At 43.8% G+C, this 25,163-nt stretch overlaps 1 protein-coding gene across 1 annotated transcript in view; it reads left to right on the plus strand.

The window, feature by feature from the left end:
- The window catches only part of UHRF2 (ubiquitin like with PHD and ring finger domains 2), a 102,074-nt gene that overhangs the window by 72,708 nt on the left and 4,203 nt on the right, over positions 1 to 25,163 (plus strand). Inside the window, exons 9-14 of the mRNA XM_066604253.1 lie at positions 10,058 to 10,162; positions 10,264 to 10,370; positions 18,299 to 18,461; positions 18,650 to 18,787; positions 21,605 to 21,842; positions 22,072 to 22,229. Coding sequence (XP_066460350.1) covers positions 10,058 to 10,162; positions 10,264 to 10,370; positions 18,299 to 18,461; positions 18,650 to 18,787; positions 21,605 to 21,842; positions 22,072 to 22,229 — 909 coding nt within the window. The remainder of the gene's footprint in view (positions 1 to 10,057; positions 10,163 to 10,263; positions 10,371 to 18,298; positions 18,462 to 18,649; positions 18,788 to 21,604; positions 21,843 to 22,071; positions 22,230 to 25,163) is intronic.

Here is a 25,163-nt window from a genome sequence, read left to right on the forward strand (position 1 = left end):
TCTATTTTTTTTGTTTTTTAAATCACTTTTAATTGATTTCCAGGGAAGGGCTTGTATGTAAAGCCCTTCCCTGAAAAACAATTCAGGTGTGCCACAGACCATTGTCTTCAATGGAGCCGCCGCCAGCAGCAGCGGCTCCATTGAAGTGAATGGCTGCATTTTTTTTCTTTTCACCAAAATCTTTCCTTTTCCGTTAAGAGCATATATGTTAAGCTCTTCCCTGAAAAACAATTTGGTGGTGTCAGCAGACCGTTGTCTTCAATGGAGCCACCGGCAGCAGAAGCAGCTCCATTGAAGAGAATGGCTGCATTTTTATTTTTTTTTTACACTAAAATCTTTCTTTTTCAGGGAAGGGCTTATATGTAAAGTCCTTCCCTGAAAAGGAATGCAGGGAGCCAGCAGGTCATTGTTTTCAATGGAGCCGCGGCTGCTGCCGGCGGCTCCATTGAAAACAATGCATGCATTCCCTATGGTGCACGCATGTCCTATCTTTGCAGGCACGCACCTGCGAAGTACGGACATGTGCACACACCATAGGGAATGCAGTGTTGTAAATACAAGCGTGTTTTTGTGCGTGCGTATGCACGCACCAAAACACGCTCATCTGAACGAGCCCTAAGAATGAATCCTAGTTGCATAGTATTTTAGCTTGAAAAAAGACTTGGGTCAATCCAGTTCAGCCTTTTTCCTGTAGTGTTGATCCAGAGTAAAGTAAAAAGCCACAATGAGGTAGAAACCAATTTTCCTCATTTAAGGGGAAATTAAAAATAACTCCCCTGTATCAGCAACCTTTCTGAAGTAATAAAGAACTATGACATGCAATATTGTTATACTCAAATAAGACGTCCAGGACCCTCCTGAACTAATCTTGTGAGTGTACCATCACCAGATCGTCAGGCAGAGCGTTCCATACTCTCACTGCTCTTACAGTAAAGAACTCCCTTTTATGTTGGTGTAGAAACCTTCTTGCCTTTAGACGCAGAGGATGCCCCCTTGTCACGGTCACAGTGCAGGAAGGGTAGGAGCTTGATTTACAGGCTGGGAGCTCAATAATCGCACACTGAAGGAGAGATAGGATCAGATTTATATAGTGCGGGTAATCCATGCTGGGTGGAGCTAATTAGCAGCTGGTTTTCAAGAGCAAAAAGTGGACAATGTTAGGCAGGGGTGCTGTCCAGAGTGCTTGAAGAGCTTAGCAAGGAGAACCACCACCTGGACTACAGAAGCTCCTAGGTTTAAGTCCTGGCATCAAGCCATGTAAAAGGACCCTAAGATCTGACCGCTTCTTGAATATTGTATGCACAGCTCAGTACATGCTGCACTGCCAGGGCCTTTCAGATAAAAGGAGCTCAAATTCTCCTGCTGGATGCATCAGGACTCTTAGACACACCAGAAGACTGCTGCATGCTATCTAGAAGAAAGGCTTAATATTTAGAAAGATAAAATAAATAGTAAATGGAAAAATAAAAATGTTACAAATGGTACGAATGTCTTCCCATCACGAATGCACTGATGGGAAGAAATTCCCTGTATCATTAGCGCTACAATCAGCTGTTTTCCTTAAAGGGATTTTCTGAGTACCTCAACAGAGGGGGGGACACTTAGTATAATAAAAGACAAAATATTAACCTCCTGCTGTGTGCTGCTCTTCCACCACCCATTTCTTACCCTCTCTAGTCTTCTATTAACTTCAGCGGCAGCGGTCACATGGGTTACTTACCCATATGATGACTGCAGCCAATAGGAGGCCAGACAGGAACGTCATCAGTGCCTACCCTCAAATCTGCCTCGGGGCTTCTATATTAGAATACATTATATGTCAGATGCTGTGGAGCCAGACCACCAAGGTGGCGGTCCAACGCAACTGTATGTATGTATGTATGAATGAATGAATGAATCTTATCTACTTTTTTGTGATGTACTTTTCGATAACCTTAAGAAATAATAGGGAAATCAATACTCCCATGAAATAGTGCATCAAACGAATATGCTGAACTTCAGTACATACATTCATGTAGTTTGCAATGAAAGCTCTCTATAGAGTTGGTAGCATTATGTGAGCCATATGCAAGAAATCAAGGTCATTTTCTAATGAAGGATGTACCAAACAATTAAACAGAATTTGCGACCCATGGATGTCAGGCTGCTGTGTGTCATAGTTCTATTAAAATGTCTGGAAAGTCAAATCTGAAATCCTGCCCGGAGGCAGCCAAGGATGTAATTAAAGGAAAGGTGGATAACTTCTAAAAGATGGAATTCATTTAACTGTCGAAGAGGTAGACGTGTAAAAGTCCTTCCTATCAGCATGAGCTCTGTGATTTCTAGTAGATCCATTAATAATAACCTTCCTGCACTAGCGGTAATAATAGATAGTTTATTATGACACACTTTTGTCATTGTACAAACTTCCTTTAATATATTTCCAAGAAGCCCAGAGGCTGAAATATGGATGGAATAGGACGTTCTAATATACATTCACGCTTTGTCTCGATTCTAGATGTATAAAACAATTTGCACGGTTTGCTGAATTGGAGCAATGTAAGGTCGGCTTCACATAAGAGCAATTGTGCAAGCCTTAGCGCAACTTTTTGCGCTATAAACAAGGCTTTTTTGCGCCCGTTGGCGTACTCTACAGCACTTTTTCTAAAACATAGAAAAATAGAATGTTTGGGGGGGGGGGGGGGGTGCGACTGGAATGCGCATGCCAAAATACAGAAATGTGAACAAACCCATTGACACAGTTCAGACTTTTATAGATTTTTTTTTTTTACTCGTTTTATTGAACAGTGTGTATTCCATATAAAACATGAATAAACAACTTTGGTTACATCATAGGCTCCATGCGGTCATACCGTCGCTCTTAAATACATCACATTAACATATGCAGATATTGAGTACATTGTGTCAATACATTTGCTCGTGGTTCCAGTAGAGGGCAGTAACTTGTTTTACGGGTTCATTCTAGGTACAGTTGCTCTCAACAGGCTTTGAAATCAGTCTTGTGTGAATACTGTGTTAGTTAACCCACACCATCTTTCCCATACCGTATTAAATTTTTCAGGGCACTTTTTGTTTTTGTAAACTATTTTTTCATATGGTAGTATGGCGTTGATTATATTCTGCCATTTTGAGAGTGTCGGGGGGGCGTCTATCCATCCACCGCAGGGCCACTGTTTTACGGGCATAAAATAGCACTTTGGTGAGAAATATCTTGTTGTGATATTCCCACTGTTCTTCATCTAAGATACCCAGGAGGCATATCGCTGGGTCGTATGGTACCGGAACGCCCATTAGTTGAGTTAAGAATTCAGTAACTTCTCCCCAGTATGTGGCAATGTTTGGGCAGTTCCATATTAGATGGTTGAAGTTTGCGTTAGGTGCTCTGCACCGATGGCATTGGTTTGTAGGTGTCCTATTCATTTTGTCGAGTCTGGTCGGTGTCAAGTAGCATTGGTGCAGTATATATAATTGTGTTAATTTATTGTTTGCGGCTGGTGATACCGCGGTGTACGTGGACATCGCGGTTTCCCAGTCCTCATTAGTAAGAGTGGGGATAAGATCTTTCCATCTCTCTACTACTGTCATGGGCGTGTCGGGGATCTTAGATCGTAGTAGGTGGGTATATAGTACCGATATCAGGCCTTTTGGGTCCCTGGGTCAGCAGTATTCCTATTAATGGATATTGGGAGAAAGGCTGTCTGGGCTCTGGGAATTGTGCTGTTAAGGCGTGCCTGAGTTGTAGATACCTGAAGAAACCGGTTCTTGGGATTTGGTATAGTTGCTGTAACTGCTCAAAGGAAACCAATACTTGATCGATGTATAAATGTTCTAGAGTAGTGATTCCCAGGTTTACCCAAAATGGTTTGTCTGGTAAATTTATCAGATGTGGTAATGCTCTGTTGTCCAATAGGGGGGTCTCCAGAGGGGTGTCTTCCCATTTGGTCAAACGTTTGCACGCCTGCCACACATTGGTTGCGAGTCTATGTATGGGGAGCATCTGCTTGGTCAATAGTCTCGGCTTTTCTAGGAGGACCCAGAGCGATGCCTCTGAGAGAAAGAACATCAGGTGGTGCTCAGAGTTTGAGAGAGGAGAGCCCGATAACCAATGTCGGATGTATCTTACTTGTCCCGCTAGGTAGTAGATTTTGAAGTCTGGTAACGCCATTCCTGCCATTTCTTTGGGCCGCTGTAGAGTATCCATATGAAGTTTGGCTCTAGAGTTCCCCCATATAAATGGTATTATTAGGGAGTTGGTTTTTTTGAAAAATTTTTGTGGTATGGGTGCTTCTGTGTGCTCTAGGCAGTATAAATACTTGGGGAGTATTATCATTTTAATGAGGTTAATTCTACCTGCTACAGACAGTGGCAGGGAGCTCCAGGATTTTAGTTTTTGTTGTAAGGTTGTCAGTAAGGGGGTGATGTTTAGGTCTAGGCTTTGCGTATGGTCTCTAGTAATCCAGATCCCTAGGTATTTAAATTGGGGGGTAACTTGCAGCTTACAAAATATGTCTCCCATCTGCCATCCTTCTGTTCTTAGGGGCATAAAAACGGATTTCTGCCAATTTATACGTAGTCCTGAAAATTTTCCAAATTCGTCTATTATGGAGATAGCTAACGGGAGGGTGTTTTTGGGGCCCGACATATACAGTATTATGTCGTCTGCGTATAACCCGACTTTGTCCTCTCTGGGTCCTATCAATGCCTCTATATGCGGTGTGCTGTCGGATCTTCAGGGCCAGGGGTTCTATTGCGATCGCAAACAGGAGGGGAGAGAGGGGGCAGCCCTGTCGGGTCCCCCTATGTAGTTGGAAGGAGCTGGATGCCAGGCCATTTACCACTACTTTAGCGGTTGGGGATTTATAGAGTATAGAGATCCACCTAATAAATGAGTCTCCAAGCCCAAACCTCCATAAGATCTCTATCAGATATGGCCACTCGACTGAGTCAAATGCTTTGGCCGCGTCTAATGAGGCCAGGGCCCAGTCTGACCTCCACCCCACCTGCGTAATTACTTGCGTCCTTCTAATATTGTCTGATGTTGACATTCCGGGGATAAAGCCTGTTTGGTCGGGGTGAATGATGTCTTTTATAGCTTGGTTTAGGCGAGCGGCCAGTATTTTCGTAAGGATTTTATAGTCTGTGTTTAACAATGATATAGGCCTATATGAGCCACAGTCGTTTGGGTTTTTATCTGGCTTTAAAATGAGGACTATGTTGGCTTCCAACATCGATTCTGGTAGCTGGTTTTTATCAAATATATGTTCATATAGGGAGAGCAAGTGTGGTATTATTTCTGTCTTGTATTGCATATAGACTTCTATCGGCAGGCCATCTGTGCCCGGGGTTTTGTTTTTTGCCATGTCATTTAATGCTTCCTCAATCTCCTCCTCTGTAATTGGGGAGTCTAGGAGGGACTTATGGGTGTCCTGCAGTTCTGGGAATGTTATGTCTGTCAGGTATGATTCCAGTTCTTTTGGCAGATAATCAGTCCGTGTTTGATATAGGTTGTCGTAAAATTGTTGGAATCTAGTTAGGATCTCTTTTGGGTTTGTGAGTGTTTCTCCTTGGGCTGATTTTATTCTTAGGACTGATGGGGGGGCAGTCTCCTGTCGGGCCATAAAGGCTAGTAGTTTGCTGGATTGATTTCCCAGCTCAAAAAAGGATTGTCGGGTGTAAAAGAGGTTCCTCTGGGCTTTTTCCCTCAAATATAATAAGTAATCTTTACCAGTCTGGAGCCATCTGTCTCTTTTGATGTCTGATGGGTCAGCAATAAACTCTTTCTCTAGTAGTTGGCATTGCTCTGCTAAGAGCTCTCCTTCTCGCGCAGAGGCTTTTTTAAATAAAGGAGATTGAGGATCTGAAGCAACCTCTGAGATAGGACTTAAATGTTTCCCATACTAACATTTTGTCTGTATGCGTCTCGTGCACCTCAAAATAAATTTGGATTTGGTCAGGTATGCGGTCATTGGGGCCGAGCAGTGAAAGCCAGAATGGGTGTAGTTTTATTCTCTTGATAGTGGCCGGGCTTTGGTTTTTGAGGATCACGTGGATTGGTGTATGATCCGAGATACCTCGGGGCAGGAACTCTATGGAGCTGATTTTGGGTAATAGTGAAGGGGACCCGAATAATATGTAGTCTATTCGACTGAGTGCGTGGTTGTGGGCTGCGTGACAAGTGAATTCCTGTATTTGCGGGTGAAATATGCGCCATAGGTCCAGCCAACCTGTCACCGAAATGATAGAGGCCAGGCGAGTCCTGCTCATGTCCCCCTCCCTTTGAGCACCACCACTGAATCTGTCCATAAGGGGATCCATCACCAAATTCATATCTCCCATACAAATAATTGTTGCGTCTGGTGAGAATGCTGAAAATTGGACGCCATCTGCTAGAATAGCTGTTGTTGCTGGTGGTGGATTATAGCAACACAGGAGGACATATGGGTCGTTATTAATTTTGGATCTTACGAAAATGTATCTACCTTCTGGGTCTCTCTTAATTTGTTCTACTTCCCATCTTAGTGACCTTCCTATCAACAGGGACACCCCCCTGGAGTATGATGTATGACATGAGTGAGCGGACCACTGTACCCACGGCTTCAACAAAACTTTTGTAGTGTCAGGTGTGAGGTGGGTCTCCTGCAGGCATAGTACATGTGGTCGCCAGGAGCGTATTAGAGAATTTATCGATGATCGCTTCCTGGTTGACCCCATTCCCCTGACGTTCCAGGACACAAAGGTTACCTCCGCCATAGGCAAAGACAGGTCAATCGGGTCCGGATAAATTTCTTTGTAACATTCTGCCTGTCAGGAGTCCCCCCGTGACACACAATTACATCTTTAACATACGTCATGCAACAGTATTTCAATACATTTTTACAGATATGGAGCTCTTGATGCACACAATTCGTCAACATTACAGTAGTATACTACCAACTTGAAACTCAGGTAACTTGTTTTCAACAAACTTTAAATGCTTCCTCTGCTGAGATAGCGTTCGTGGCCGACTAATATTTGGGGGAACCTACATAGTATAGCCTTATCTTAGGCCATACTTGAGGTATTGTTGGATTAATGTAGTAATAGTAGAAGCCGTTACTAGCCTAGTGGGCTTATACTGGGTGGGCCCCCTTGGGGGAGGTGGGGGGGGGGAAGTGGGGGGGTTCCCCTCTCCCTGGATACTCCCATTTCGATGTTTCTCTATATAGATATTAAGTTATATTTTTCCCCCCCAGAGAGGGGGGGTGGTGGGGAGGAAACGGGAAAAGGAAGGGGTGAGGGGGAAATATGATAGTACGGGGGGAGGAAGTTATTAGCTTTGTTACTAATACTGGGGGAGAGGGTGGTCCACCATCATTTCCAGGGTGGGGGGTTAGGCCGAGTAATAGTGGTGTATAGTAGAGATCTCAGACCCGTATCTCGGTCTCATATGTGGGCAAGGTGCAGCTAGGGTATAATTTCTAGCGAGCATTGGGGTAGCTTTTGTTGCATATTTACTTGTTTATACTAGAGTCCCAGTACCTGTGGGGGAAAAGAAAGGCAGTTATATATACGTTACAGTCCTTCTGGTGGACGTCTGGTGGCCAGAGAAGAAACGCGTGCGATCTCCATCTATCACCCGCAGTCGCGCCGGATACATCATGGAGTACGGAAGTTGCAGGTCTCGTAGCTGCCTTTTAATTCCGGTGAATGAAGCGCGTTGTTTCTGGAGGTCTGCTGAGAAATCAGGGAAAATGGATATTGCGGCGTTGTCGTAGCGCAGGGGGCCTCCTTTTCTGGCAGCTTGTAGGATTATATCTCTATCTCGGGAGTTGAGTAGTTTTGCCAGCAAGGGTCAAGGCGGTGCTCCTGGTATAGGCGGCCTCATAGGCACCCGGTGGGCTCTTTCAATCACGAAGACTTGTGATAGTCCGGCGTTGGGGAGGAGTTCGCGGTGCCATCTTTCCATAAATTCTTCAGGTCTCTGTCCTTCAGCTCGTTCTGGTAGACCCACTATACGCTAATTATTCCGTCGTGAGCGGTTTTCGAGGTCGTCCGCTTTTTGTCTCCAGTATTCAGCTTTTTGTGTGAGGTCACGTATTGCGGCCGACATTGGAGGGACGGTGTCATCTAGCGTAGAGATTCTGTCTTCTGTACTTTTAACTCGTTCTCTCAGGTTTTGAAGGCCTTGTTTTAATAGGCTTACGTCCATTTTTACTTCGTCGATTTTCCCTGTGAGGGTGGTCGTAGATGTCTGTATTGCGGATAGGAGCTGCTCAGATAGCTGCTGTAGGGTTTGAACTGAGCCCTCGGGTGGGCCTGGGCTGGCGTCTTTCGCTGTTGATGTTCCTGCTGTGGCGGGTTCAGGGCCAGAGTCTTTGCGGGATTCCCCTCTAGCAAACACTTTTAGTTTGTCAACTGATGGGTTCTGCCTAGTGGGTCCCATAATGAGTCTTTTTGCTGTTTTGTTTTTCTTATAGTGGATGTCTCTGCAGGGTATTGGGTTCCCAGTAGGGGGCCTATAAACGGCTCTGCTCTGCTGTGTGGTCTCTTTGGAGCGTGCGCCTTATGGTGTCTTTGTCTGGTGTTTCACAGCTTAGGGGGTTGCTGTGGCTGCTTATTAGTGCTTGTTGTGCCTTCAGTAGCACCTTTAGTTTAGATGTGTAATGCTCACACCAGAAGGCTCTTTTCTTTATTTTCCTTTTCTTCCCCTCTGGGTGACTGCTGCTTGTGCTGCCCCCTTTATATGTCAGGGGTAATGGCTGTGCACTTTGGAGATGGCTGCAGTGTAATGGTGCCAGCGGGTTCCCTTTCCAGGGGTATGTACACTGTTTTCCCCCTCTGCTTTAAGCGTGCGGCTTCCCCCTCGCCCCCCCCCCCCCCCCGCACGGTTTGTGGTGGGAAGGAGCGCAGCTCTTACACTCAGCGCTGTGTTCAGCCTCTCTCTCCTCTGTTCTGCCGCTCACCCTGCCCAAATCTCGGCGCTGCCTAATCTGTCTGGGAGTCTCCTCCGCTTCTTCCCCCGGTCTCTTTTCCCCTGGCGGTCGGCGCCGCTCTCAGATTGGCGGCGGCAGCGGTTGCGGTGTCGCGGGTCTGCTGCCTGCGTTACCTCTGCTGTGAGTGCCACGCGGGTGTTACAGGTGGCTCCGTCTGCTCTCCCTCTACTTCAGGAGGTGTTTGGGTGGATTTGGGGGCCCTCAGGATTCGTTCAGGATGGCAGGTAAGTCGGCTTGTCCGGGAGCTCCTCTTACATGCGGCCAGTCTCCTCGGCTGCTTGGCCACGCCCCCCGACTTTTATAGATTTTTAAAACTGTTGTTACACTTATTTTTTCTCCATAGGGGACTTGAATTTGCAGTCACTTGATAGATTCTACTATATATTGCATTATAGTATTGCGGTGTATAATATTTTTCAATGGTGCCTTTAAAGTCCTGACACAGGCTGATTTAAATATGCATTCATGCATGGCAGCCCTGAGAGCCTTCACTAGACCTTGGCTACCATGCTAAGCCATCAGCACTCTATGATGTCTTTGTAGGAGGGGTGGGTGTAAAGTGGAGTGCAACGAGAAGGTCGTAGAAGGTCCCTCAACGACTGGCTGCTTAGCGGCCAAGATCAACTGCCAGAGGCTGTCAACTGGCAGAAACTTCTGATAGCCAATAAGTATAGAGTGGCTGCTCCTGAGCCCACCCTGCATACACTTTACAACCGTATGAGGTATATTTACAAGATACAGTTGGGAGATGGCGAAAGGGGTTGTTCCCTGTGTCCCCCTTTTCCCCTCACTGCGGACTTAACTGCACCCTCTCCTGTGAGGGGGAGATTGAAAGGAGAGAGGCAGCCACCATAACAATCTGATGTCACCGTGGGTTTCATTTTCAGTGAGACTGATAGTATATATGAATAATTTATGGAGTTATTGGTAAAACAGAATTGGATAGTCTAAACAAGTTGATGTAGAGAAAATGGATCATAGCACCATAGTGTCCATGGTTATTGGAACTACAGCCATACTAATATAGTTTGCTTTCAAAACTTTTTAATATATAATGAGATTTCTGGTTTTGTTTGTGTTTTCAGGTCAGTGAAGCAGGAGTCCATCGTCCTCATGTCGGGGGAATTCATGGGCGCAGCAATGATGGTTCATACTCTCTTGTATTAGCTGGTGGATTTGAAGATGAAGTGGTTTGTGTTTTACATTTCTAGATTATCATGGAGTTGTTAGCTGTCGTTTCCAAATGCTTCTTAGCAGAATGACTTATTTCTTATTTTTATTCATTTCTTAGGACAGAGGGGATGAGTTCACTTACACTGGAAGTGGTGGCCGAGATCTTTCTGGCAACAAAAGAATTGGAGAGCACTCGTTTGATCAAACATTGACTCATATGAACAGGTGAAAAATAGTTACAAGTTTACATATCGATTTAGGGACAATGCCCACCAACGGATTTATGACGCGTTCCCTACGGGATAAATCCGTGGTGAAATAATGCAGCTCTTAGGTTCTACTGAAGGTAATAGCTCAGTCCTCGCATGTGGGATTTAATCCGTGGGGAAAAAAATCGCGGCATGTTGTATTTTACTGCGTTTTTCTGCGGCAGGAGGTCTCCATTAATATTAGTATTAATGGAGACTGCGGAAAAACGTTGTAAGAAGCACATTTTTTCGCGATCGCCAGCGGGACATTATTTGTTTATCCCCGCGGTGTAAAACCGCTGGCGTATCCCGCTCTGTCCGTGAGCAGGAGCCCTTAGATATTATTTTATTTTGTTTGTTTTATTATAACTTTAATTAAGGAGTTATTTTATGAAGTCTACTTTACGACAAGTGTTTTCTAAATGATATCGCTGAGAAGTATGAGATCTGCTATGCTTTCCATTGTAAGGGCTCATGCCCACGACCGTCACTGGCTCCGCAAGCGGAATCCCCCCCCCCCCCCCCCCCCCCCCAAAGACCCATATTTGCCCCTTGATCCGCTGTGCAGCTCCTGCATGGCGCGCATGCACAGTACAGTGCACGATGCGCCGGCAGTGTCATATGACGCGGTGGGCGGGGCACGTATTCACGCTATATTTCTGCTGTGCTACAGCGGAAGTATAGCGCGACGGCTGGCTTCCATTTACAACTATGGAAGCCAGCCGCATGTATTTGCATTGCAAATGGGACATGCCGTGGGTTACTTCATGCTGTGGAATTCTGCAATGGAATTCCGCAGCATGAACATTGAGCTATTAGGTTCAATAGAACCTAATGGCTGCGCTGAAACGCGGTGGAAATCCGGCCGAGGGCATTAGCCCTAAAGCTTTATTATTTTATAGCTACACAAGAGGGAATAATGGCCACTTACAATGTCCTACTGACAGACTGTCTTATATAACATTGCTAGATTCCTTAAAGCCTGTGATCATGGAGCTTACTACCTTGATGAAGAGTTTAATGGTTTGTCTTCCATTACCAGTTGTTCACTTGGGTTTATCCATTTCACTTTGTATCACTTTACTTTTGGGGTTTTCTTTTGTTCTTGTGTGCTGTAATTAGAGGTGTTCTGTTCTTGTCTGTGTGACTGATTGTTTGATGTGTAGAAGGCTCACTTTAGAAAATTAACCCCTTCAGTGGCAGGTTTATTATTACCATGTCATGCCTCACAGAGCAGGTTTTTTAACAATGCAATGCAATTTAATCTTGCAAGTATTTGAAAGTACTGTACTAGTTGGTATTATGGCAGGGAAATCTCCGGGGCTTGCTGCGCTGAGTATGCAGTAAAAACCCCGGAAGATTTCAGATGACAGCTCACTGCTCTACACATTTCAGCACTAGAGCTGTCCACGAAAATCTTCCGGGGTTTAACTGCATTGTCAGTGCAGCAAGCCCCAGAGATTTTCCAGGTGTGCCGCTAAAGGGGTTAAGAGGGAAGTTGGGTAACTTTTAGAAGAGCTGATTCTCGTTTAAACAAGTGAGTGACGTCCATGCTAGCTCATTCACTTTCAAGCAGCCTGTTTATACAGCAGATAAATCGTTGGCTCATTGAAATGAGAATCGTTCAGTCTTTCACATTCGCAGTATAAGCAACTGAGAAGGACTGAACGATTAATGTTTAAACAGAATGCTAAGTAAATGAACCAACGATGATTTTTATGCCTGCATAAAATGAATGGTGAACGAAAAGCAAACTATTTTCGTTCGTTGTTGGTTCACGTTTAGACCGAACGATTATCGTTCACTTTTCACTTGTTTGAACTATGCGTCGTCTGTCTAAAAGCACCCGAAAAACACTGTATTTATGAGGTAAGTTCACAATGGGTGATAGCACTGAGTGTTTGTTTATGGCGGGGGTGCACCACTATTTTTGGCTAAAGGGAAAGTCAACATTATTATTAGATTATGCTTTCTTGAAAGGGTGACATTTTTACACAATGTATATTCCTTTCTTGGAGCACATACGCTGTATATTGGAGAAGCACTTCAGTAATATATTTTGCATGTATAGTGTAGTATAGGTTACTAAAGAATAATGTATAGGCTTTTGTGTATTCCTTGTGTATACCTGTTTTACTTGGTGTGCCATATATGGGTGCTTTGTAATTTTGGTTCCTCCTTTCTAAAGTGGTTCCCGTGATAGAGCGTACATTTCCCATGATGCCTTTGGCTTTGCAGAGAGGTAGAGTTTCCTTACACTGCGCTTGCTTTGAGTCCCATCCAGCCAGTGATAGATCAATGATTTAGAACTTCTGCTCGCTAATTCACACTACAAAGTCTCAATGTATTCTATGAGACACAGCTTCACCCTACTCTTCCCTGCCTCCTGCTTGTGATGGGAGGCAGGGGATAGAAGTGTGAAGAACAGGAATACATTGGGAATTCTGCACACACAGACAGTATAGAAAGTTTGTGAGAGTCAGGAAGTTCTATTGCTATGTAGGTAATCATGGTATGGACTCGTCCACTATATCACTACATCTCGGGTCTATAAGTTAGGACAAAATGATCTCTTCAACAGCACTTTATACATGGGGGAGACGTCCAGCTTGGTACAGATGGTCTGAATGCTGCTAGAAGGAATTTGATAGATGCAGATGCAATACTGGAGTTCACAGGTAGTCAGACACACATGACATCCTGTCTACACCGGAGAACAAGCTGTGGACTGGTAGTCAGAATGGGGTGACATGACGCAGCTGCTTATAATGAAAAGGTTCAGAGTGTATGAATTCAATGACCTGGAAAGAAACAAATTACACTGCTAGAATATTGCTTGTGTGATAGCATGATGTATGCAAAATAATATTCTGAAGTGCTAGTTTAAACTTACTTACAAACTCATTTGCGCAAGACAAGATCAAAATGGAAACCCAGTTCGACATATCTTGTTATACGTTAGGCACTGTAGAACATCTGAATGCTCAAAGTTTCTTTCACCTTACTTTTTGTGAGTCCAGCGCTGGTTCCATTCAATTTGCAGTCTTTTCTGCAGAAAACTACATAGGGATGGAAACCAGCATGGAGCTTGGACGGCAGTACAGGGGTGAATATATGAGAGACCTTTGGGCTCCATCCTACATAATTTCCGTACCTGTGATTCGGTGTCATCTGCATGTAGGAGACTGACTGGAACGGAGACTGGGACAGAAACCAAAGAGGTCTCCATCTTGTATATTCACCTCTATGTATCGGTCCCTATGCAGTTTTCTGCATAAAAGTTAGATACCGGGATGGAACCAGCCCTGGACTCCTAAAATATTATATGAATCCAGTCTGAGTTGTAATATACAAAACTTGTAAAACAAATTCCAGCCCCTAGAAAAAGTTGTCGTTTTGCTGCAAAACTCGGCATGCAGTTATACCTCAGTCAGATGTACAAATGATTAGAGTTGTGGTGTGAATAGATGAACGGTCTTGTCACATGAGGCACTAAAAGCAGTTCCATGCTTGAGCTGTAAAAAAGGCTCTCAGAAGCTACTTGTGTGTATTGACCTCTTTTTCCGCTTGTGTAGAGCTTGTTGACCACTAAACGAAGAAATTGGATAGTCATACCTACTAATTGCCTTACACCTGGGTCAATCTGACCAGAATGTTAGATGTTGTAACAGTGGATGCGTGAGGGCACATACACAAAGCGACCGAGATCAGGATGCACCTGACAGACCGCCAATAGAGAGGATTGTCTGATTGTCCGATTGTCCAACAAGCATGAGCATTTCCATATGCTTCGTTGTCTGCCATCGAGAGACAGATGGCACCATTGTTGCAGGCTCTTGTCTATCAGAACTTTTTTTACGCGCTTGACAAAGGACATTTGGTCTCACGGCACCCATTACATATGCCGCCTTCAAGCGAAACCACGTAATCTTGTAGATATGATACCTTTTAATGGCTAACAAAAATACATGATGTAATAGCGAGTTTGCAAACCTCTTGGGTTCTTCTTCAGGCTAACCATTTTTAGCCTAAAGAAGAACCCGAGAGCTTTGCAAGCTAGCTATTACATCATGTATTTTTGTTAGCCATTAAAAGGTATCATATCTACAAGATTACTTGGTTTCTCTTGCTGGGAACAATCACATTTTGCTCTACTGGCTCACACTGTACCAAACCTTTGTTTTCAGTATACTGCCTTCGACACCCACCCGGTCATGTTCGTGTTTGGAGACCTAAAGGTGATCACCTTAATCCTGCCTTTGCTGTGGAACGGCACACTGCCCCCACTGCTGGTGTGATGGTCTTTGTGCCATCGCATAAGACAGTCGGTCACCCCTAGTTAGTGGTATAAGAGACAATGACAGCTCAATGATATGTTCAGGAAATCCTGCAGCCACATTTGTTGCCTCACGTGGCAGGGCTCCCAGTTTGCATTTTCCAGCAGGACAATGCTTGGCCGCACATACAAGGGTGTCACTGGAATTACAAAATTGTCACACTGTCGTGGCCTGTCTGGCCAGATTTATCGCCAAAAGAACATGTATGAGAACATCTGGGATGCCAACTTGAACAGCCTAGGAGTTTGCACGATCTAGAGGCTCAGTTACAGCAAATATAGACTGATATCCTGCAGGGTATCACACAGAACCTGTATGTCTCCATGCCCACCCGTATCACATCGTGTATCCAAGCTAGAGGTAGCGCAACAGCCTACTAGAGCTTCCATTCCCATCCGTATTACATCTTGCATCCAAGCTAGAGGCGATACAAGAAAGTATTAGAGCCTCCATGCCCGCCCATATCACATCTTGTATCCAAGCTAGGGGCGGTACAGCAGGGTACTAGAACCTCCATGCCCTTTCGTATTACATCTTGCATCCAAGCTAGAGGTAGTACAAGAGGATATTAGAGCCTCCATGCCCCACGTATCACATCTTGTATTCAAGCTAGAGGCAGTAAAACAGGGTACTAGAGCCTCCATGCCTGCCCGTATCACATCTTATATCCAAGCTAGAGGTGGTACAACAGGGTACTAGAGTCTCCATGCCAGCCCATATCACATCTTATATCCAAGCTAGAGGCGGTACAACAGGGTACTAGAGTCTCCATGCCAGCCCATATCACATCTTATATCCAAGCTAGAGGCGGTACAACAGAGTACTAGAGCCTCCATGCCTACCTGTATCACATCTTGCATCCAAGCTAGAGGTAGTACAAGAGAATATTAGAGCCTCCATGCCCCACGTATCACATCTTGTAGTCAAGCTAGAGGCGGTACAACGGAGTACTAAAGCCTTCAAGTGTTCAGTTTTTCCCAATAAAATGACCCTCTAATCCCTTATATCAATGCTATAATCACACATAGAAAGTTTAATTTGATTCCAACAACTCCTATGGGAGGGACTTTTTTTACTGTACATTGAAGCTCTTCTTCACCTAATGGTATCTTAGGCGGGAAAAGCGAAAACTGCAAGCTGGCTTCACCATGTCAGGGCAACATTGCATGGTGCAGTACTGTCATCATTGTAGTTCTAGTCTAAATGTTTTTTTTTATTACTTGATCAGCCAGATTTGTCCATCTCTATAGTCTATCCCTAATAGGAAAATCAGCAGCACAGTCTTGGTATAGAGCTGGGGTGCATGCCATTAGACCCTGTCCTCAGGTCTCCTCAACCATAGAAAAAAATCTATGTAAATCCATCACAGGCTGCATTTGAAAATCCTAATATAAGTAATTACAATTTGAGACCCAGTAAAAAAAAAAACATACATTAACAGGTTTGCCGAGGAATTCAATGAAATGGCAGTCTTCTGTGCAGCTTGTATCATGGCTTCCTAGAATCTCCAGCGTGAAGAGGTTGGACCCTGATCCCCATTTAGACAGAATGATTATCATTCAGAAAATCATTCAAACGAGCGAAATTTAACAATCATTGTTCAGTTTAAATGCGGACAAAGGACTGAACAATGAACTAGAATCGTGCGCGTCTCGATCAGTTTCAGTCAGCATAAAAATCATCGCTGAGAATCGTCCAGTTTAAACAGGCTGCACGATCGCGAACAAGTTGGTGATGATGTCACTAGCTCGTTCGCTCGGGCAAACGGGAATTCTGTGATTCTTGGCTCGTTTAAAAGGGCCTTGAATGGAAAGCCTGGCAGGAAAATACAGTGTGGAGTTAGGCTCTGGACCCACCACCTCTTCCTCCTCCATTGTAGAGATGCATTCTCTTGTCCTAGGATGGGTTTTTGAAGGCTGAACGGACTGTTGCCATTTTGCTGAATTCCTGGACAACTCCATTAAATATATACACTAAAGGACCTCTAACATGCAAAGATAATTGCTTAAACAACCACATGGCTGAAGGAACCTTAAGCAAGCTGCCAACATTTTCGAATAACAAATTAATTGCTTTAGGCCGCCTGCAGACGGGCGGGTCGGATCCGCCGCGGAACCCGACCCCAGCGCCTGCAGGGAGGAGAGCGTGCTCACCCGCGCCTGGCGGCCCCGGCTCTTTCATGTGCCGGCTGCCGGGCAGTCGGCGCATGCGCAGACCGGAGCTGGCTGCCGGGAGAGTGATGTTTCTGTGCGGGGCTCTGCGAGCCCCGCACAGAAATAGGACATGCCGTGGTTTGTTTGCCGCGATTTCGCGCGGCCAAACCGCGGCCGTCTGCATAGGAGTGCGTATTGTAATGCACTCCTATGCAGGCTTTCAGTGGCGGAAATCCCCGTGTGCAGGCGGCCTTAATCATGTGTTTTCCTCCATGAGTTGTTTGCTCAGCTGGGCATGTGTTTAGAATATTGTTATTGCATAAACACTTCGCCCAGCTGAGCAAACATCTGGCCACCACATTCCATTGCTCTCCTCGTAGCTGAGTAAGCACTGCACTAATTGAATATGCAAAGAAAGCAAAGCCATCCCTTAGCCACTGAACTAACTGCATTCAAACTGAAAGAATTTCCAGGGGCAAAACAATGGATTTTATGCTAGCCTAAAACTGTGGCTAATGATAATTGAATGAAAAGTGCGCGACTGCCCGCGTTTACATGTAACACTTACACTCCTTTTCGACCGTTTGAACGTATTTTGAGCGATAATCGTTGCGTGTAAAAGGGCCTTAATGCTGTAATATAAAGCAGGTTAATGTGTCAAGTATAATTTTTGACACAGCTATGTTATTGTACTGTTATCAGTACACTGAGTAACTGTATGCATTCCAATTTGGATGATAGTTAGTGCTCTGATGATTTATTCTGTACATTGCATCCAAGCCAGTTTAATTACGGAAACATTTTGACCCTCTATTCAGTGTGTGGATATAAATGTATGTATATGCTTAAATATATAACTTTAATTGTTTTATAATATTGCTACAGTATTAACAGAAATGTTTGTAGATGTTGACCATGAAAGCAGAGTATTTTTATTTAACTATTCCTCTGTAGGAGGCCAGTAACATTAAACTAGGAAATTTACAGTACTAGTGGATGGGGTTTTCAAAACTCTGTCCACATGTAACAAAAACTTTCAGCTCTGGCATACTGTGGATTTTGAAATCCACAGAATACTTGTTCTGTTTTAGAAATGGCGTGGGTTTTCACAGTAGCTTTTGCCCTTTGAAATGCAAAAGGTGAAATCCGCAGCCAAAGTACTCGGCAAAATCCACATGTGGATTTTTCCGTGGATTTGATAAAGATTTGGGGCAAATTCCATAGTGGAGAATTGCTGTTATGGTATTGAATAAGTAGAAATGGTGTTTATTTCAAGGCATGTTTTCTCTTATTCCAAGGCGTATTGTAACACAGTTACATATTGCTTGCCACCGCAGTACAAATTGCATTAAGCAATTTAGAATGTAGTAAAGTTTCTAATAATTAATGTACTTCCACCTTGTATATTCTTGTAGGGCCCTAGCCCTAAACTGTGATGCAGCCCTGAATGATAAAGATGGAGCAGAGTCTAAAAATTGGAGAGCCGGAAAGCCTGTCCGAGTTGTTCGGAGCTCGAAAGGTCGTAGGATCAGCAAATACGCCCCCGAAGATGGCAACAGATACGATGGCATTTACAAGGTCTTCCACCTCTGGGGAATAACTGCTTTACTTAAACTATATGCTACAAGCGTTTTGATAGATAGGAGTTGTCTGTTTTTGGTTTTTAAGTTGTTTTTTTTTCTTCTCCTTATGCTTTACATTTATTTCAATAATGAAACCACAAGAAATAAAAGGAATATTGCTGAATATATTATTTTTTTACTCAGGTGGTGAAATACTGGCCTGAAATAGGGAAGTGCGGGTTTCTGGTTTGGCGCTATCTTTTACGGAGGGATGATGTGGAACCTGCTCCTTGGACAGCGGAGGGCATAGAACGGTCAAAGAAGCTTGGACTAACTTTGCAGGTGAGCCTTACAATATATGTGCCTCTCAGTAACATAGTGTGTAAGGCTGAAAAAATATATATATCCATCCATTTCAGCCTGTTATCCTGCAATGGTGATCTAGTGGAAGGCACAAAACCCCCACAAATAGAAGTTAATTTTCTCATTTTAGGGGAAAAAATCCTTCCTGACTCCAAATTTAGCAATCAGAATAACTCTCTGGCTCAACAACCCTTCTGAAGTAATTGGTGATATAACCTATAATATTGTACACTCAAGTAAGGCGTCCAGGTTCCTTTTGAACTCTTTTAGGGAGTTCGCCATCACCACGTCCTCAGGCAGAGAGTTTCATATGGGATCTGACAAGTAATTTGTAAAGAAGAACAACAATGTTCTCATCATGGGCCCCTAGACCTCTTTTAATGCACCCCGTTGTCGTATTTGCCTTGGCAGCAGCTGCCTGACACTGGTTGCTCCAGTTAAGTGTACAGTTAACTAAAATCCCCAAGTCGTTATCCATGTCCATTTTACCCAGTGGCTTTTCATTTAGTAGGTAATGGGGACATGTATTTTGCCTGCCCATGTACATAACCTTACATTTAAACTGCATCTGCCACTTTTTTGCCCAAATCCTCAATTTATCCAGATCCAGAACAACATTGTTCTTGTCATGTGCTCTTAGTATTATAGGGTGCATTAACCCTTTCCACTCAATGCCTGACATGTTCCGACATCATGAGCTTCCTCTATAGCTCCGATGTCGGAACAGGTCCACAACTGCAGTGCAGGAGTCGATCTGCACCCGCTCGTCAGACATATCGGATGCGGATGCACTTCTGCACTGGTCCTCATCGAGGACCCCGGAGGAGAAGGCAGAAAGGTTTTTTAACCCCTTCTGCCTTCTCCTTTACACATTACATAATTAGCGCTATGTAATGCAGCGAGAATGCGGAGGTAACAACTTCACATTCCGCCCGGCGATCATGTGACCGCCGGGAGCCTCCTGACCTCAGCTGTCACTCACAGCCTAGGTCGGGAGGATGAAGAGAGAATGCGGAAGTGCTACTTAAGTATTTCGCATGGCGATCATGTGACCGCTGGCACCCTTCTGATTTTGGCTATCAGTCACAGCCAAGATCAGGAGGGTGAAGAGAGAATGTGGAAGTATTAATTCTGCATTCCACCGGCGATCGTGTGACCGCCTGCACCCTCCTAATCTCCGCTGTCAAAGATCAGGAGGGTGAAAGAAGAATGCCGAATGGGCATTCAAATAAATTGGAGCTGGGAAGAATGAAGGGGGGAAAAATTGATTTGAAAGGGTTAAGAGAGGTCTAAGAGCACAATGACGAGAATACTGTTGTTCTGGATCTGGATAAGTTGACAGTTTGGGCAGAAAAGTGGCAAATGAGGTATAAGACTGATAAATGTAAGGTTATGTGCATGGGTAGGAAAATGCATGTCACAATTACACACTAATTGGAAAAACACTGGATAACACTAACATGGATAACAACTTGGGGATTTTTGGCAACTGTACACTTAACTAGAGCAACCAGCATCAGGCAGCTGCAGCCAAGGCAAATGGTATAGAGGGGTGCCTTAAGCGAGGTCTATTTGACTTGGCAGCAACTGACTGACCACTGGGTCTTTACCAACTACTCCCAGTAATAGTCACTAATTACTTTAGAAGGGTTGTTAATACAGGGTTTTTTTCTGATTGCCAGACTTGTAGTCGCGAAGGATTTTTTTTCCCTTAAATGAGGATAATTGGCTTCTAGCTCATTGTTGTGGTTTTTTTTTACCTTCCTCTGGATCAACACTGTGGGCAAGGAGGGTGGTAATAGGCTAAACTGGATGGACATTTGTTTGTTTTTTTTCAGCCTTAAATACTATGTTACTATGTAATCTGTCAACCCAATCTGGGAGGTATCGAACTCGTGCACCAGGAAGACAACACACAGTTCGATGATCCAGGTCTTTGTGGCAGACTGCCCTATCTAACCCCCTAATAATTAAGTCTCCCACTACAAGGATCTGTCTATCCTGCCCTGCGTCGCTATTCTTCTTACTGGAGCAGACATCCCCCTTGTAGTCAGAGAGGGCATGTCATATTGTAGCAGTGCTAATCCTGTAAGGACATTCCCTTCATCTGTCAACTTTGCAAACTTGTTGGGGTGTGCCAGTTCAGGACTAGCCTCTCTGGCACTCTTCCATCTACCTCTCCTGTCACCCAGCTAGCTGCCTGATCATCTTGCACTCCCATACTACCATCATCCCCCCTATCTACCCCAGCGAGTGTCTGCTCTGTGAGCAGTAAACTCTTTTCTTGGTTATCAATGGATCTTAGCGTTTTTGAAGCTGCTTATTTAGATCCAACATCTAGGCTTCCAATTGTGCAACACGTTCACATCTCGTACAGCAGTATGCACAATAAACAGCTATTCAAGGACTGTTTGCATGTCACAAAATGTGTACTGGACGTCATTGTGAATCATGGAGCACATTCTAAATGGGGATTGTACAGGTACAGTAAAGTAATATATGCAAGTGAAAATTAAAATGGTTAAGCAGTAAATAAAATAAAAGTAACTTTACTAAAGTCTCAATCTAAAATCACTAATCTCAAGTCACACACTTAAGAAGCGGCACACTTAGATTACAACACGCACACTCACACTTGTTTGTAAATATGAGAGGTTTACCTTGTGAAGTTACATTTCATGTTTAACATTCTTTCATATGCAACCACCTTTATGTATTTGTCACTTCATTAGTAACTAATACCTACAATTTATGGGTGGTAAAAGTAGTGTTTAATGTTTTTGTATTTTTTTGTAGTACCCAGAAGGATACTTGGAAGCTATGGCTAACAAAGAGAAAAAAGAGAAGGTTAAGAAGCAACCTGTGAAATCCGAGCCAAGTAGTCCTGGTAGCCCCAACAATCAGACTCCCCAAAGTGCTGCAGCGAACCAGAACAAGCAGGAAAATGCAGAGCAACAGAGCCATTCTACCCGTAGCAGCTCCAGACACAGCAGCACCCAAAGCAACGGAAACCAGAAAAGGCCTCCTGAGGATGGTATATCTATTATGTGCATACATATACAGTATATGCACTGCATATGCCAATCAGAAGAAATCCCTGGAACAGTGATGCATTTCCAACAAGTAGTTGCAGATAACATTATGTATAAGCAGAGATACCCAGACCCTACCCCATTGCTTTCACAATAACCACAATCTGTCTTAAAGTATCCATAACTCGATGCAATAAGCCACATGATTTGTTGGTGTTTTTCTTATTTTAGATGATGTAGAAGAGGTTGTACCTGCAAAATTGATTAAGCGTTCAGAGGAAGCGGTGGAAGCATTTCAGCTCACTGAACAGCAGCATTGGCTCATTAAGGAGGACACTCTTAACCAGAAGCTTTGGGATGAGGCTCTTTCCTCTATCAAGGAGGGTCCAGTAAGTGCAAAACTGGAGAGCCTCACTTCTCTGTTTTTATATTTGTGTCTGTATTCAGCCGCATGATGCGATTTACATCTGAGTGCGACTTTCACCATTGAAATAGATTGGAAACACTTGTAATCTTCTCATGTGCATGTTAATCAAAAGTACATGGATGCGAGGTGACACGGTTTTTATTCAAAAAGGCATCATGTTCGTGTGCAGAATCGCAAGTTTACAAGCACAATATCGGTCCGATACCAAACATATCGCACTCGCCCGTATGAATGCACCCCAAGACACTTTTCTATCAAAAGACAAAAGTTTGGTATCATGTTAGCCAGTAGAGCAAAATGTGACTGTTCTCAGCAAGAGAAACCAAGTAATCTTGTAGAAATGATACCTTTTAATGGCTAACAAAAATACATGATGTTATAGCGAGCTTTCGAACCTACGCAGGATTCTTCCTCAGGAATATGGAATAGATCCAAAGAGGCATGAATATATATATATATGAAAAGGCACAGACATGGTGCAAATTAATCACACCATGTCTTTGCCTTTTCATATGTATGTGTATATACATTCATGCCTCTTCATATCTATTCCATAAGCCTGAGGAAGAACCCTGCGTAGGTTCGAAAGCTCGCTATAACATTATGTATTTTTTTTAACCATTAAAAGGCATAATTTCTACAAGATTACTTGTGATTGTTCTCACCAAAAGAAACCATTTTACTTTTAGATCATGTACATGAGATCTGGATCGCAGTACAAGAGGGATGAAACCTCTACTTTAGGGCTCACGTGGGTGTATGGGGACTGCATGATACGCCTCCTAAAAGCCCATTGATTTACACTGGGCCATTCAGGCATGCTTTTTTTTTTCATGTGCGTGAAAAAAAAATTGCAGCTTGTTTGATTGAGGTGCGTATTACGCCCATTATAGGCTATAAGCGTTTAATATATGCATGTTGCTGTGTACTGTATATTATGCTCATGGAAACTACACAGTCTACATACACCTCTGTGAGTGAGCCTCTAGGCTGAGCTTCGATTCTCTTGTCTTTTTAGATTAGTAGTTGCCAAACAAAATCTAGATAAACAACATATGTACATTTGCACAGTGAACGATTTCCATAGCGCACATTGGGAGAGATTCATCAATACTGCTGCCAGTAACTCTCCGTTGTGCAACACGTTCCCTACTAATCCCTGGTAGGTCAGGCCTGCTGTTTTCTGCCACTCTTCCACATAGAAAAGTAATGGCAAAGGTTTATGAAGGAGTTGCTCTCTTTCCAGCTGTGAAGACCCACTTCCTTTCCCCGACATACTAGTAGAATAAAACAAACTCCGCTCCAGTGTACCAAACATATGATATATACAGTCGCTAGTAATTATATGCATGTTCTAGAGTTTGGGACAAAGTTTTTGACTCAATTATTCATCCTACTAAGTTACAAAGAAATATAAAAATACAGTGCAAGCTTTCTTCAAGTGTGTAAAGCCACACACATATATATATATATAATTTGCTTTCTAGGTAATATGCCATATTAGAAGAATAAGTGTTTTCAGACTATAAGGAAAATACTTAAAGGGGTTGTCCCGCGCCGAAACGGGTTTTTTTTTTTTTCAATAGCCCCCCCCCCCGTTCGGCGCGAGACAAACCCGATGCAGGGGTTTAAAAAAAAAAAAACGGATAGTACTTACCCGAATCCCCGCGCTCCGGTGACTTCTTACTTACCTTGCGAAGATGGCCGCCGGGACCTTCACCCTCGGTGGACCGCAGGTCTTCTGTGCGGGCCATTGCCGATTCCAGCCTCCTGATTGGCTGGAATCGGCACACGTGACGGGGCGGAGCTACGAGGAGCAGCTCTCTGGCACGAGCGGCCCCATTCAGAAGGGAGAAGACCGGACTGCGCAAGCGCGTCTAATCGGGCGATTAGACGCTGAAAATTAGACGGCACCATGGAGACGAGGACGCTAGCAACGGAACAGGTAAGTGAATAACTTCTGTATGGCTCATAATTAATGCACAATGTACATTACAAAGTGCATTAATATGGCCATACAGAAGTGCTGAACCCCAACTTTGTTTCGCGGGACAACCCCTTTAACACAACTGTACAGCTTGTATCTAGCTTTATTATGGTGAAATGCAAACATCCCTCATGCAGTTGAATGGCTCCCTGTTTGAATAATGTAACATGTTCCAGTATAACTTGAATTGAATGTGCAGGAAATTCTTGATCCTGAAACTGAAGACTTCATCAATTTATTGACTAACACTAAAGAAGTGTACAAAAAGAGACCCCCTTCAGGACTAGCATTACAGGGGTTGTCCCACCATAGTATGTTAGGGTGATTTCACATCTATGTTGGAACCTCTGGTTGAAGGGTCCACCACAGATACGGCTCAAAATACCGGAAGAAATAGCGCTTTTTCCTCCTTCTGAAAGCTGCGCAGCTGAGCGAAAAGCAAACGGACTCCATTATAGTCAATGGGGTCTGTTCGGTTTCGTTCTAAGACGGAGCTTTTCAGCCACGGGGATTCCCCCTTTCCTGCTTTCCGAACGGAGCAGAAAAGTGGGACCCCGGGCGCAGGTGGGAAACCATCCTCATCTGTCCACAGGATAGGTGTCTGTACGCTGGGAGTCCCACCATCGTGACTACATATTATGTGATCATATGCTTAGAAATACACTGTTTCTGTTATCACTGCGAATATGATGTTTGCATCAGGATCATACTAATATACCCCTACAAAGGAATGTTTGTAATTGGACATTTAGAGTTACCCGACACTTGCACAGGTTATATGCTAGTGTGACATAAGTCTAAAGGGGGCCATACACATGAAACTAAATTTGAAGAAGACTGATGATTGCAACCAAAATGATCGTTGAATAAATGATTATTTATGGTTACATTTCAGCCAACGGATAACAG

The sequence above is a fragment of the Eleutherodactylus coqui genome, chromosome 5 (genome assembly GCF_035609145.1).
Source record: "Eleutherodactylus coqui strain aEleCoq1 chromosome 5, aEleCoq1.hap1, whole genome shotgun sequence".
In the NCBI taxonomy this organism is placed as follows: Eukaryota; Metazoa; Chordata; class Amphibia; order Anura; family Eleutherodactylidae; genus Eleutherodactylus; species Eleutherodactylus coqui.